The sequence below is a fragment of the Falco naumanni genome, chromosome 6 (assembly GCF_017639655.2).
Source record: "Falco naumanni isolate bFalNau1 chromosome 6, bFalNau1.pat, whole genome shotgun sequence".
Lineage (NCBI taxonomy): Eukaryota > Metazoa > Chordata > Aves > Falconiformes > Falconidae > Falco > Falco naumanni.
The window spans coordinates 9,166,001-9,181,201 of NC_054059.1; the positions used below are offsets into that span (position 1 = coordinate 9,166,001).

General features: G+C 37.9%; 1 protein-coding gene across 4 annotated transcripts in view; it reads left to right on the top strand.

Annotated features, from left to right (window-relative positions):
* LOC121089854 (pleckstrin homology domain interacting protein) overlaps positions 1–15,201 on the top strand; it is a 118,501-nt gene that overhangs the window by 33,199 nt on the left and 70,101 nt on the right. For 3 of the 4 annotated variants that reach the window (XR_005828401.1, XM_040597521.1, XM_040597522.1), the window contains exons 8-15: positions 734–955; positions 1,562–1,662; positions 8,528–8,598; positions 9,399–9,499; positions 9,600–9,640; positions 11,450–11,548; positions 13,603–13,756; positions 14,703–14,837. Coding sequence is in view for 3 of the 4 variants with exons in the window: in XM_040597521.1 (XP_040453455.1) it covers positions 734–955; positions 1,562–1,662; positions 8,528–8,598; positions 9,399–9,499; positions 9,600–9,640; positions 11,450–11,548; positions 13,603–13,756; positions 14,703–14,837 (924 nt within the window). In the remaining variant the exon portion in view is untranslated. Of the gene's footprint in view, positions 1–733; positions 956–1,561; positions 1,663–7,214; positions 7,278–8,527; positions 8,599–9,398; positions 9,500–9,599; positions 9,641–11,449; positions 11,549–13,602; positions 13,757–14,702; positions 14,838–15,201 lie in introns of those variants that run through there. The other variant, XM_040597523.1, reaches the window with a different exon arrangement.

Sequence of the window (15,201 nt, forward strand, 5' to 3'; positions counted from 1 at the left end):
TGTGCTGAGTGAGGTGCAAAGATATTCAGACTTTCAGGGAGGCGCAGGAATGCAATGAAAAATGAAGGACTGAGTCTGGAAATTTTTGCTAGGGCTGTGAGTTTGTTGTATACAGGCAAGCAGCTGTTACAGTGATGTGGGAAGACCAGCTAAATGTGAGTTGAATATGAATAGGTGAAGCCTCTGAAGTTTGTTGAGAAAGAGTGATCATTTTGGTGATTGTTCATGTGAGTATCAAAGCAGATTTATAGTACTTCGACTTAACGGAATAGCTGTTCATGCAGGCTCTTTACCTCATTGTTACTGTGCTAAGTATACTGCTAATGCTGATAGGGCACGAAGATAAGGAACGTAAGTGGGTATAGTGCTAAATGGCAAACACTGTACCAATTCATGATTCATTTTAATGTTTAATGTAAATTTTCATTTTAATGTTGCAACTCTGGTTTGTGCTAGAGTTTTTGGGAAAAGTGTCTTACTGAAGAGCATAAATCCAACTTGCTGTAGGATTTGTGATCTGTATTACAAACACATCATGCTTTGTATATACTGTTGAGAATTAATGTAATCCTGTGTTTTGAATGCAGTGTGGAAAAGTGTTAAAAGCCGGGGACGGGAGGGCATGTCATATGATACTTACCTGCACATGCTACTAGTTCTGTTTTTCAGTTCATTGTGTTAGTTAACTGTAACATCAACAGCTAATGGTATGGTTGAAATTTCTACCTTCCAGGGATCAGATGATTGCCTTGTAAAAATCTGGGCAACAGATGATGGAAGGTTGTTGGCTACCCTGAGAGGGCATGCAGCTGAAATATCTGACATGGCAGTGAACTACGAAAACACCATGATAGCTGCTGGAAGCTGTGATAAAATGATCAGAGTTTGGTGCCTTCGAACTTGTGCACCCTTAGCAGTTCTGCAGGGCCACAGTGCATCTATAACATCATTGCAGGTAGGTTTTTGCTTTGCAAACTCACCTGAGCAATAAAGTACATAATTTGACTGAAAAAGGAACCACCCAGGAATGTTCTGTGTAATAAAAATGCGTGCCTGTGAAGTGAGAAGGAATTTTCACAGTATGCATTGTGAAATAACACGTGTTTATTGTCAAAATGCGTGACCCTTGAAACATGCCAGACATAATCCTTGTTCAAAAAAATTGCATGATGCACATGGGCGGTTCTGTTTTGAAGTATCGTTCCTTTCCAGGCTGTGATTCTGACTGCAGGTCCACTGAGCAAGAACTGCAGTCACTGCTGAATACTTTGGTTTATTTCTGTTTCACGTTGCATGCTGTTGCACAACTTGGGTTGTGGGGAGGGAGAATCCAGAGTGCTTTGCCAAGTAACCCAGGAGGGTTGTTCTGAAGGAAGAGAGTGACTCTGAGCAGCATTGTGTTATTTTGGTCTTCATTGCAATTTAGTTTTCTTAAGTATGGTTCGATACTTGATTTTTTTTATTTTTTTTTTTTGTGAGAAGTCAATGACTTGAGGAACTTCTTAGCACATCTGGAACAGATTAACAGCAGAGCTTTTCTTTTTTCTCTTCCCCACCCCAGTTCTCTCCACTGTGCAGTGGCTCAAAGAGATACTTATCTTCAACCGGGGCAGATGGAACAATATGCTTTTGGCTGTGGGATGCTGGCACCCTTAAAATAAAGTTGGTTGCTATTTTATTTGTTGATTTTATAAATATTTTTTTGTAATTAAGAATGATGTACAAATGTTGGAGAAAAATTTGACTAAGACAAAACTTCTCACTGTCTGGTTCACTGTGTGATTATTGGGTGTGATCTATTTCTGATGTAGCCATAGCTTGCTTACTTATCTTTTAAAGACTGAGTTGATAATACAACATTTTGTGGGTTGAAGCAAGTAACTGTATACCTATATACCTAGTTTTGTTGCAGTTCTGTTAATTGAGTAAAAAAGTTATTTTTTTAAAAAATATAATGTCAAAGTTGGTGCTTTTTGGTTCTGTTTTTGTCTCTTAGTCCCAAATGAAATAAACTTTATGTTGATAAAATGATTGTAATTTAGACATGAAGATCCAGGGGGTTTTAGGATATGGTTATGTCCTAGTATAGATTAGAATAGGGTGGTTTTGATGATTTTCCTTGTCTCTATTACCTTTTCATAGTTGCTCTTTACTGTAATGTGGTAGGAGGCGGAATTCTTGGGGAGCTGTGTATCGGTGGCTGAAGTTGAGCCTGAAGTACTGCCTTCAAAGTATAAGATATTAAAAATGTTGTCAGTGCCCTCAAATAGAGAGAAGTTTTTTTAAAAAAATGAACTTGTTCAATAGCTTTCAAATGCTTTTTGCTCCTTCTTTTCCTTTATCACAAAACAGCTGTAGCTTAATATTGGAAATAGTTGTTTCAGTAATCATTAGCGGTTCCACTCTGGGGATGAGATGTGTTCTTATGGATATATTCTCCTGGCCAGGTAGGTTTCTGTTTTCTTGTAGTTTTGGTAATTGCTGTTAGAACCTCTTCCTTGCAGTGTGCCAGGGTTATGCAGGGCTTGGGTTTGCCTAGGTACTTCTCTGGTTGTCTGGACCTTAGCTATTGTGGTGGTCTCTAGGCATTTTGGCTCTTTCTTGATACTGTAGATGAAGCTGCTTCTCAGGCTGTTAATCCTCTGCTGCCTGGTGCTTGCTGTAATCAAAGTAAGACTCCTCCTTGCTGAGAAAAGGGGGAGATGGCTTACATGCTTACTTTTAATGTGTGAAGGAGTGGAGTTGCCACCACCTTATTTTTCATGAGGTTTCTAAGTCTGAGCTCTTGTTGACAAGGTGAAATCTTAATCTGCCCAAGTTGTAAAACTTTTGAGCCCACAATGTTTCTCTTTCACTTTTTTCCTTTCTTTTTTTTTCCCTCACTTTCCTAAATAAAGATTGAGTTTATGGAATGGAATTTTGAAGCAAATTCTGCCATTGGAGAATAGTGGAATCCATGAGAGTTAAGTGAGTTATACTATATAAGGTCGGGAGATCAGTGTTTAGAAGTCATGAATGTTTGGATGAATCATGGCGTTGGAGGGGATTTGTCTTGAAGTAAAATTTAGGGACTGAGAAAGTTGGCATCAGTTATGGTAGGGGATTTTCAACTAATTCCTTTCCATGGTGATAGGTAAATGTAGAATAAAAATTTTCAGTAAGATACACTCACCAAATATTAAATTTATAAAAGTCTTTTGAGTAATGCTTTCAATATATAAGTAGTCACAGCAGATGTGATCAGATAGTGGTGCAGAGAAAACAGGTTAGCTCAGCTGTCTCATGCAGCATAGCAAGGAAGTGGTCTGGTAACCCAAGTCATGCCAGTGCTGCTTAATGATGGAGTGCAGAGTAAATTTTGAGACTGGAATTTGTACCATCCTTACTTTCCCTTCTGGAAGGATTTTATATGTTGTGTTTGAGAAGACAAAGGAACCCTTTATGCTGCGTTTCTTCAGTCTGGAAAAAGACGAATGCATGAAGATAAGGCATGTACAGTCATGAGTGTCTTGAGGAGGGCGTATAATGAGTAATTGCTTGTTGGGTATTCAGTAGCCAATTCCAAATTGGAAGGAGATGGTTCTTTGCAAAACATGCAGTTAAGTTATGAAACTCCATGCCACAGGGTATTATGCATTATATGAAGATACTAAAAGGCATTACGGTGTACAGTTTCTGCTCTTACACAACCAGTTTTAGCTACTTTGGAGGCAAGATACTGGTCTTAATTTTTTGTTTGATCTTGGTAATGCTGTTAGGTGTTAGAAGTAACTGATGCTTTTTGATATAAGCTAAAACTTGATAAAAATCTGGTAAAGTGTAAATAAACAGGTATGTCTTTTGGGACTGGAACGTAACCGTATGCCACTTGGGATATCAACATAGTTGGACAGCCAGAAAAGCCTTAATGTAGCTCTTCCTGAATTGAACAGTATACTAATTCAGGGGAATTTGTTAGTTACAGGAAATTTTACTTCATGCGTTGAACTGTAAACTTTTCTGACTGAGATTGTCTTGCTTATTCCAGTAAACTTTTAGTTTACTGGAAAAGTTTAATGGGAAACTAAGAGTCCAGTGTAATAATACACAGGGAGGCTGCGTTGTATGGACAGTGCTTCTTGGTGTACGTTGTCGTAACAGTTTTTGGTGAGGTGATTGTGCTTCCTTATACCTTTAGATCTGCTTCCAGAACTATGGAAACATGGCAGATTCCCTCCACATCCATTCAGTAATATGCTGGAGGAAAAGGAGTGTCAGCGATATAACAGCATCAAAGGAAAGAAAGATTCCTGTTAATTTTTTTCTTAAGGCCCTTTGTGAGGTTTTGTTTTCAAAAACATGTTGTGTAGGCCATCTGGAAAAGAGAATAACTGGTGGGGTGGGAAGTTTGAACTTTTATCACTACAGTAAAAAATACAGGCTTGCTTCTGTTCAGTAACTCTGAAATGGAGCAAAGCTGCAGAGAAAAGATCTCTTACCACAGATATTTAGGGTCTGACCTTGCTGCACTACATCTTGGTTACTGGCATCACTCCCCAAGAAGGAGAAATGGGAGCTTTCAAGATCCAAAGATCCGAGTAGTTACAGGTGAAGGGTGCTGTCACATGCTTAAGTTAAGAGTTGACTCTCCTGAGCTTGTCTGCAGCCTGCCCTTCAAGAATACAATTGCCATCAGTGATGAAAGTGTGTTACTAAATCATCCAATACTTTAAATGGAAACCGGTAGTGAAGTCTTGAAATGTCAGCTGCTTAAAAGAAGAAAAAACCCCGTGTTTGTACCCCACCCCCTACTTTTTATACTTGGCACTACTTGAATCGTCTGGCACTGAGTTAAGATTATGAGCTGTTGGGCAGCCTCATGATGATCATGTGGTTGATTGTAGTTTCAAGATGATTGGCAGTGCCAGCAGTAAGTACTTTGCTGAACTTTTTCATGAAATATGGGAAAGGCAGTGTTTGAATACACTACTGTGTTCAGTGTGCTCTCAAATTAAAAACAGTTTTGTTCTTAACTACACTGCAAACTGTTTTCATGGAACCCAGCTTGGATGGTTAAGGCTACTGAATCAACTCCTTGTCTTTAACTGAAGTTGGACTTAGTCCCTCCTGGGATGAACTGCCTCTGAAGAGAATCTTTCCCTGTCATCTTCTTCGGGAGATGAGGAAACTTGAAAATGTTCTTTATTCCCCACTTACAAGATCAAAATATGACAGAGCAATTTATTTATCTCAGCAGATCATGAAAAATTGGAAAACTCGCTACCTGAAAACTGTAGTTATTTGTCATTCAAATGGACTTTGACATCCTTTAAGCCTTCTAATGTCTAGTGCCCTATCCCAGTCCTGTTTTCTGTTTGGTTTTTTTCTCTCTGCAAATGTTAGCTTCATTCTTAGATCGCAAAAATCCTTGTATTCAGCTTTGCCAGCAGCTCTGCTGCAATATTAATAGTATCTCTGAAATTAGAGGCTTCCCACATTAGTCTCCCAATTTTTTGATAACCTTGTAATTGAGGCATGTTCACTGTCTGGGTCATGCATACGGCCCAGACACGAGATGCTTGGTGATAAGAGCTCTGTTTTGATAAAATTGCAAAAGGACACATTACAGTAGATTTGGTGCTATAGGATGAAACACAGACATTGACACTGCTGACCTCAAATTTCTCATACTGTTCAAAGGAGAGTAGTTCAAATCAGCCTTGTTCACGTGCTTCTGTGACTAGTGTGGAAGCATGTTCTTCAGTACTAGAAGAGCCTCCTGTGTGCTGTTCTTCTTTCAGTGAAAAGATTTCTGACCAGGCAGTTACCATGTATGACTAAAAGCAGTAACATTCCAGGTAGGGTTAATTTGGTTTCTAATTACATGAACAGTAAGGTTGGTTGTTGCTGCAGGCAAGGAAGTCAAGGAATGTGGCCCACAAGATGGGAAAGCAATTAGAAATTTAGGCAATCAGGACTTTCCCCTTAGTCTCCTGTTACTGTTCTGGATGGTGATAGAAGATGCAAGAGTCAGATTCTGTATCCATTGACAGTAGGGAGAAGGGACAAGATCGGCCTTGGTTGATCAGAAATTGAAGAATTTAAGTTTAGAGGAGAAATAAGTGATTGATGCATCAAAGTTAAATTAGTTGCAGTGCGAAATATTTGTCTATTTATCTTCTCCGAGAAAGATGTTGAGTTTTCTTGTTATTCTTCTGCTGTGTTTGGATCATAGGCTTCCAGTGTTAGTCTGTTACTGGCAGACCATATGAACAAGGCAGCAGAACAGTCTCACAGATTTGTGTAGAGGAGCTTACTACACTGCTTTTCTTCTTTTCTATTTTTTCCCTCATAATTTTAAAAGGAGGAAAGAAACGTAGGAAAACCACATGCTGGTGATTTTGACAGTCCTGTTTTGGACAAGATGTTGATTTCTCAATTAGCGTCACTGTGGTGTGATACTTCCCACCTGTTTTCTTAAGCAGAAGGCACTTGATGTTCAAGGGGCTGGTTATATGTCAGTATTCAGATATGCTGAACCTTGTCCATTAGCTTGTGAACAAAGACTTAATTTGGAAAGGTTATATCACATCATGTTTTCTGGGAAGAAGTTTCACGTGAGTCCACTACATGTCTAGAGTGAGGTCAGTCTGCAGGGCTTGGATTAGGTAACCATTCCTGCACTGTTGCTGCATTTGGAAGAAGATGAACTTGAGATGTTTATATGGGTGAGTGTGTCCCTTAGTAAGGGTGCATAGACCAACTTGCTTCTTTGTCTGCTGCTTAGAGTGCAGGTTATTTTTTGATTGCAGCCCCTCTCATTTCTGGTTTCATGTTGAACTTAACACAGATCTCCTCCAGGAGGAAAATTGTGTACCAGGGCTTTTCTGGACCTCTCTGTGAAATACTTGTGAAGGTATCCTTGTGCCTTCCAGCCACGTTGTAACTGGATTGAGAGTGTTTGTAAAGTGAAGCAATTAGCTTGGTTTCTATATGTTGCAAGAACTTACGCTTTTTGTCCCCTTTCCTTGCTTCCCAGAAATACTGATTGCCCAGGTAATTCTGTAAAGACCAGAGTCTGCTGTATTGTAAAAGAGTGCCGTAATCTTATGTCTCCTAATGCCTACAATAACACACATTAGAGAGACATAAGTTGGAGAATTTAACTTTATCCAAACTAGAATGTAAGTGCGTACTTGCTCTGTTTTGCAGCTGTCCTAACTCCAAAGGCAGAGTTCACAAACCACAGTGGAAGAAAACAGCAGCCTATTTATCTATTTACACTTTCTCCAAATTATGTAAGCTGTATATTGAATAATCTGATAGTTCTTTTTATGTTAGTATCTCAGTTAAGAAAGGGTTACAACTGTTTCGTAGACTAGATCTTTGTCTTGTTTAGTGTATGCTGTGGTGAAGTTTTCTTGTCATGAGTCTGCAGGGAGTTACCTTAAAACTGGTAGAGGAAAGTTCACAGAGGCAGCCTATACTGAAAGGGCCATTTGGAGAAAGATTTCTAACTGGTATCCTTTGCATAGGCACCACTAAGGTTTAATACTTACTGCTTTCTTCGAGATAGCAATAGCTGATAAGTGAAGAAAGGTCTCTTACTCATCTGCCTTCAGCTGAAATGAATTCTATGGACCATTTTGCTTTTAAAAGAGAAAATTTTGGAGACGTTATGAATATGCATTCTTCTATGTTAAAACACATCTTTAGTGATCACACTTGTGGGTGTAATGCTGCTGTTCTCTAGTAAGTTTATTCTTTGAGTGAAGATTGCAGATGGCGTACTATGCAAGACCACCTACTGGTTTGAGGTTGCTGCAGTGCATGAGCAGAGTTGAAGTAATAATTGAAGAACCAGAACTGATATGTTTTGGTTTTATACACTTCTAAAGTGCCAAATCCGTTGAAGCTTTAGTTCTGCTTGCACATCAATTTTTGAAATGCTTAAAAGAAAGCACAGGCCATAAAGTAAAATTCCTTAGTCTTCTAGCTATTGTTCTGACATTCTTTGGGTACTATTTGAAATGAGCCCACAAAGAATACGTGTCTTCTGAAGAAACCAGTATATTCTAATACTGTGAAGAACTCTGAATTTATTTAAATTTCTTTTGTATTGTGCTCTATAAAGAGCACCAAGCTCTGTTTCTCTCTTGTAAAAGCAGCTGTGTGCTGCAGGAGAAAGCCAGAGTTCCAGTACACCCAGTGGTTTAAAACTGAACATCATGGGCAACTGCCTCTAGTGTCTTCTGTTCTGCTTTGCCAGTGACTTAAGGAGAGTTGTTTTATGTAGCAAAGTTAGAGGGGAGAGAGGAATGGGATTTAAGTTGTGATGCAACTCTCCTTGATACATGGATTACTTAGTCCATCTGGATGTCTTAGTTTCCTAAAGATCAGATCATGAAGCATAGTCACATAAAATTGTTTATGGATGGGCAGCCATCTGTTCCTTCATATTAATTTTGTCCTTCTGTGCTTTATTTCTAAGATACTTATTTTTTTAAGCCCTATTGGGAAGTAATTTTAACTGTTTCTTTATTTGTAGTCCAAGGCCAGCGAAGTTTACAGAACGCCCTCGGCCCGGAGTCCAAATGATCTGTTCTTCTTTTAGTGCTGGTAGGTCTTAACCCCCCGCCCCCTTTTTCTCCCTTGTATCAACGTAAGAAGTCATTTGGAGAGTAAAATGAAGTGTGATGCAGTTACTATAGCATGTTTCTTCTTAATAAGATGTAATTGAGGTAAAGTAGCTATTAAAACCCCCCAAATACTTAAAATAGAAATTCAGAATCTGTGCACTAACACTTGGTGATATGGCAATTCTTTAAAAGAATTAAATATAAAATGTTGAAAGTGTGTCTCTTGTGACTGCATGTCTTATAAAACATGATGTATACCTTTTTCTCAGAGTGATTCTGAGAGTCAGCTTTATCTGAGGTGGAATTTGTAGGAATTAGGACAAGGCGTTCATTGCTAGGTTTTCATGGTCTGAATTTCGTTGATTCCAGAGTTGACAATTGAAGAATGTAACATAAATAATGGGATGAAATGTCAAAATGACCGAAACTTATTTTCAGAAAGTGTACTGGAGTCCTAGTTCCATTCAGGTTTTGTTAAGATTGAGCCCCTTCCAAGGACTTAATCACAAACAAATTACTGTAGTTAGCTAATCTTTGAGGTATGTCTGCAGATGCATATTTATCTGACAGCAAATGTGAGGTAATTCAAGTCCAGTTAAACTTTCAAGTTTCTTAATCTTGTTTTTACTTAAAGGTCAGTTACAGTCATAGCTGACATGAGTTACAGCTATAAATTTAAGGGAATAAATTTAAGTATTTGATGTTACAGCCATTTAAAAATACTGTAATAACATTTGATTGTCCTTTTTTTCTTAAGTCTTACCTGTTTGTTTTTCTTAGGTGGAATGTTTTTGGCCACTGGGAGTACAGATCACATCATTAGGGTTTATTTCTTTGGATCAGGTCAGCCAGAGAAGATATCAGAGTTGGAGTTTCATACTGTAAATACTTTTTAAAAATTACATATGTATTTGATTAAAATAATAATTCAGATAATTTGGAATCATATTTGATTTTTTTTTTTTCTACTGTTTTATATAGGACAAAGTTGACAGCATTCAGTTTTCTAATAGTAGTAGCAGGTAAGCACTTAATTATTATTCAGAGCTAATTTTTGACTTGTGAATTTTTTTAAATACCAGTTTCTGGTATTAGTTACATTAAAAAAAAATGCTTTCTCTTTTGAGGTTCATGCAGTAAAGTCATGTATAACTGTTGGATTCTCACTGTTTTTTTTTTTAATAATACTGCTTCTTCAGTCTTACAGTTGTTTTCAGTGTAATGGATGATTAAAGTATCTTCAATTTGCCAAAATCAAGGAGCATAGAAATACTTGAAATTTCTTCTTAAGAAATATATGTGTATATATATTCACATATAAAATATGTGCATTTTTAGATACATTTAAACACTAAAAACCTTTTTTCAGTTAAGTGTCTGCTGGATACAGGAAAACTTACCTAACTAGATCTAACAATATTTTGTTTGGCCTATTTTTTTTTTTTAATGTTTCACTTTAAGTTGTGGATGTTGGATCTGAAGGGTGCTAAAGAAAACAGTTTATTGTGATGTTTCTGACACTTCATTTAATTGATGTTCTAATGTACACTTATTATGATACAAATAGTTGTAAACCATGCTTCATTGTGCTCCACCTACCTCTTTCTCCTCCTTCTACACCTGCATCCCAAAAAGGGGGAAGAAAAAATTGGGGGAGAATCTCAAGCTGGGAAACACTTCTCCAGATAAGCGTCATGACAGTGCTAGCTTATTTGGAGTAGGTTTTGTTTGTTTTAAATCATGTCTGTACTTCTTGCAGGGCTCTGCTGGCCCTTCAAGCTATTTTTACTCCTTAAATTTCTTCCCTAGCTTTACCTGGCATGACAGGGTTAGTTTCATAGAATCATAGAATGGGTTGGGTTGGAAGGGACCTTAAAGATTATCTAGTTCCAACCCCCTGCCATGGGCAGGGACACCTTCCACCAGACCAGGTTGCTCCAAGCCCCGTCCAGCCTGGCCTTGAGCACTCCCAGGGATGGGGCATCCACAGCTGCTCTGGGCAGCCTGTGCCAGTGTCTCACCACCCTCACAGTAAACAATTTCTCCAGAATATCTAATCTAAGTCTACCCTCTTTCAGTTTAAAGCCATTCCCCCTTGTCCTATCACTACATGCCCTTGTAAAAGTCCCTCTCCAGGTTTCCTGTAGGCCCCCGTGAGGTACTGGAAGGCGGCTATGAAGTCTCCCTGGAGCCTTCTCTTCTCCAGGCTGAAAACCCTCTCTCAGCCTGTCTTCACAGGAGGGGTGCTCCAGCCCTCTGGTCATCTTTGTGGCCCTCCTCTGGAGTCAGTCCAACAGGTCCATGTCCTCCTTACATTGGGGGCCCCAGAGCTGAGTGCGGCACTCCAGGTGGGGTCTCACAAGAGTGGAGTGGAGGGGGAGAATCATCTCTCACAACCTGCTGGCCATGCTTTTGATGCAACCCAGGATACATCATGGGCTGCAAACGCATGTTGCAGGGTCATGTTGAGCATCTTGTCCACCTCCTAAGTCCATCTCCTCAGGGCTGCTCTCAATAGAATTGAGTTTCTTAGAGTGCTCATTGGGTTACGGTGTCCCTGTGCCAGAGCAGTGTCATAACTCAGCAAGGTGCACCAAAGATCAAAGTACAGTTGGTTTGGAAGGGACTCAGGATAGGGAAGCAGGTTCCACTTTTTGCAGGCCTGTTATGAGAAGTGTTTTTCACCTCAAACCAGTCATACAGCATTCTGACACTGTTTCTTCTAACTTCCTATTATTTTGAGTTCTAAATTCTGGAACTTCAATTTTCAAGTATCTTTTCTGTACAGATTTGCCTTTGCTCTCTGAGTAACTTTTTTCCCCTTTTGTTAGATTTGTGAGTGGAAGCCGTGATGGAACAGCACGAATCTGGCAATTTAAGCGAAGGGAATGGAAAAGCATTTTGTTAGATATGGCTACTCGCCCAGCAGGGTAAGTGATGTAAAATATTCTGCTGTCAAATAGATACTTGAAGGCTATAGATACCATTTGCTGACTTATTAAAAATAAATAAAAAAAAAAAAGGAAAAATAAGGCATGGGGAAAAGGCCTTCTTAAATTATTATTGCTTAAATGCACAATATGCTTGTCTAGCTTTTGAAGTCCAATGAAAACAAATATTTGACTACATATTCAGCGGGCAAAACTAGCTTGTCCTGGTAATATCTCCACTAGCATTTTGATTAGATTAAAAGAATAAAAGATACTCCAAACACATTAAAGGTCAAATTTATATGACTTTTTACATAGGTATTTATTTCTGGAGCAGGAAAACCAGGTCAGGTCTGTTCTTGAGACTATTTGCATTTTAGTAATACTTAAAGATATTGTGGAATCTTCATGCCCAGAAAAGTGTTATTAGGTTCTTTTATACCACATGCCAGAGCAAATAAATCACATGCTCTGTAACTGGTTCTCATTTGTTAAAACAACCTCAGAGTTTACAAAGATCTTATAGGTATGAGGAACTTCTGTACACTAAAACAAGCAACAAAAGAAGCTTGAAGGTGGAGAATGACTTGGTAGGAATTGTGGCTTTTGCACCTTTTTATTTTGGCACAGAGGAGATGTTTTCCAACTGACGTACATTACAAAGATTTATAATGGGTGTAAAGGATAAACCTTTTTCCCTGTATTGATCATACTGAGTGGTTTGAAGGATGATATTTAATAGGGAAAAAAAAAAGAAAATTATTTCAGGAGTAATCCTGTGGACAGATGTCTGAAAGATCAAGAGACGAATGGAAGAGAAGACTAAATAAACTGTAAATTAGTTAGATCAGAGAGTATCTTGCCAGTTATGGGCAGATTCAACAAAACATGAATATAGAACTGTTGGACAAGAGTGTATAAAACACTGATACTTTTGAGAATGCTCAGTTACTCTCCCATGAAAATGCCCCCTGTAAAAACTGTTCGTTTGAACTCATTCTGGGAAAGAACAGGAATGGATTCTTCTCAATTGTGGTCACAGATGCTGAGCTTCTTTGAGAAACTGAACTGCTCATTTCAGTAAAGCACCTTAGCTGAATTCTGTTTTGTCATTTTGACTAGAGGGATAAGTGCAGTTCCAAATTTGATCTTTTCTGCGCAAGCACAATTTTATCAAAGAAAATGAAATCGCTGCACTGAAAGGAAAGAGTGAATTCGGCTTACAAAGCCTCCTGGGTTCTGCATTGAATCTAGAAATGATTCTGGCTATAACTACATTTTCTATTATTGGGTTGTACAATATATACTATTGTGTAATGTATTGTAGTGCTTACTGTGTAGAAGATTCTGTATTGTCTGCCTGCGTGGTGGTAACATACTACTGTTGCATTTGGTTGATGTTTCCCCAGAAATTGGTGTGCTAGAGAATTCAATGGTGGCTCATCTTTAAACCACGCTGACAAAAATGTAATTTTTGGAGTATTTGGATAGATAATAATACAGATGGCTAGGTTTTGGTTTTCATAGGGATAAACATAAAATACATGCAAAATTAAGCACTATTATTATTAGTGATGGGAAAGAGTGGTGGTATAGTACTAAATATAGCCTGAGAATTTAACTCATTTAAATGTATCAAAATACTTCTCTCCATTTTTATAACTACTCATTGCAAATGTTCTCCAGGACAAATTACTGTTTACTGAATGACTAGTTTCAATTTTTGCTCTTCAGGTGTCACAAGAAACACTGTAGCTATCAAATTTAATTGGGTTAGACCATGTATCAGAGGGCATTTTTTTGAAAAAGATCTGATCAGCCTATTTTTTAAGATATTAGGAGGACCCTATAGTCATTGTTTAAGTATCTACAATTCTTTTGTAGTTGTATGTGAACGTAGTGGAAAACATCTTTTTTTGCTCTAGTTTATTGAAGACTTAATGCTTCTATTTTTAATAATAAAGCAAAATACAAAAGTATTTTCACTTGTTAGGGACATAAAGATGTTTTGGCAAATTAGGATTGCTTTGAAACTTTTCATTCTTTTGTTTTAGACAAAGTTTACAAGGAGTTGAAGATAAAATCACAAAGCTGAAAGTGACCATGGTGGCATGGGACCGCCATGACAACTCTGTTATAACTGCAGTAAATAATATGACTCTGAAAGTTTGGAATTCTTTCACTGGCCAGCTCATTCATATTCTCATGGTAAGGTGTTCCATCTTCATTTATCAAACCTGAATGCAGAATTCACATATACATTCTTCCTTACATGTTTTTTTCTGTCTGAAAACTCCCTTAATAAACGTTTCTGGATAATTGAACTGTAATAGAGATGTCTTGACAGCTGCTTATTAGCAAACAAAGCTTTAAAGTTGCAAATAAGCATTGCTGTTCAAGATGTCTGAAACTAATTTTGGCCTTTCTTTTCCCTAAAGTGCTTCCTTGAAGGAGAGAAGGAAACAGTTGTTTCTTTTTACCTTTATTTAATGTGAGAAATGTTTTGAAATATCATCAGTGGATAAATGTGCTCTGTTTAAACAGGCACAGATAGACAGTTCTGCAACCTAGTCATGCCATGAGTACAAAAAAATAGTCTTCTAGGTAGAATAAATCAAACAACATTTTTTACTAATGTCTGATACTTTTTTTAAACTGAGAAAATAGGTAACTCTAGGCAGCTAGATGCTCTGCTAGATATGGAAATGTTTCATGCAAAACTTTAAAATGTAGGATTAATTTTGGAGATGATATCTAACTTTTAGTTATATATTTGATTCTTTATGAGTCTAAATTAAATCCCTAACTGCTATTCCACCTAAATAAATTTAAATCTGTGGAGCATTAAGACCGAAACCACTGAATGTTGTAGACTCTGATCTTTTGAAATCATGGCGAAAGTATGGGGACATATTTGTGAAGGTGACATACTTGACATACTTCTTAGGAAGCTAAAATTGCAACTGAAAAGAGAAGAGCATAACACACTGCTGCAAAAAAAAAAAAAAAAAAAAAGGAAATGTGGTCAAAGTGATTGTTCTTGGCTGGACACTTTCATAGGTTAATGTTACAGTTGCTAGTGTTACCATATTGAATTCCTGGGTAAGTATTTCAGACAATCCTCTGGTTCATCTGGCTATATCTTTAATTTCAGGGACATGAAGATGAAGTGTTTGTACTTGAACCGCATCCATTTGATCCAAGAGTTCTTTTCTCTGCTGGACATGATGGAAATGTCATAGTTTGGGATTTGGCAAGAGGGGTCAAAATCCGGTCTTACTTCAACATGGTAATTATTGTGCTTTATGCAGATAAGCCAAAGCAATCTTTCTAAACTTTTTGCTTTTAGTACCTTCTTATGTAGGCCATCTTGAAGCATGCATATGTGTGTAGGGCAAGATCCTGCATCCAGTGAAGTCAAGAGAAATTCCTATTCAGTTTAGTGGGGCAAAGATTAAATCTGTAAAATGTAAAAAGTTGTTTCTTTGGCTGTATTTCATAGTGTCATCTTTCTATATGCTTCATTGACATGAAATTGGAGTGTTAATTTACATTGTCAGAGATCATGCGTAAGAGACAGGGTGACAGAGACCCTCCTTTAGTGCTCTGTTTCCTGCCTGGGGAACCAAGGTGGAACTTGGTTAATTTTTGCA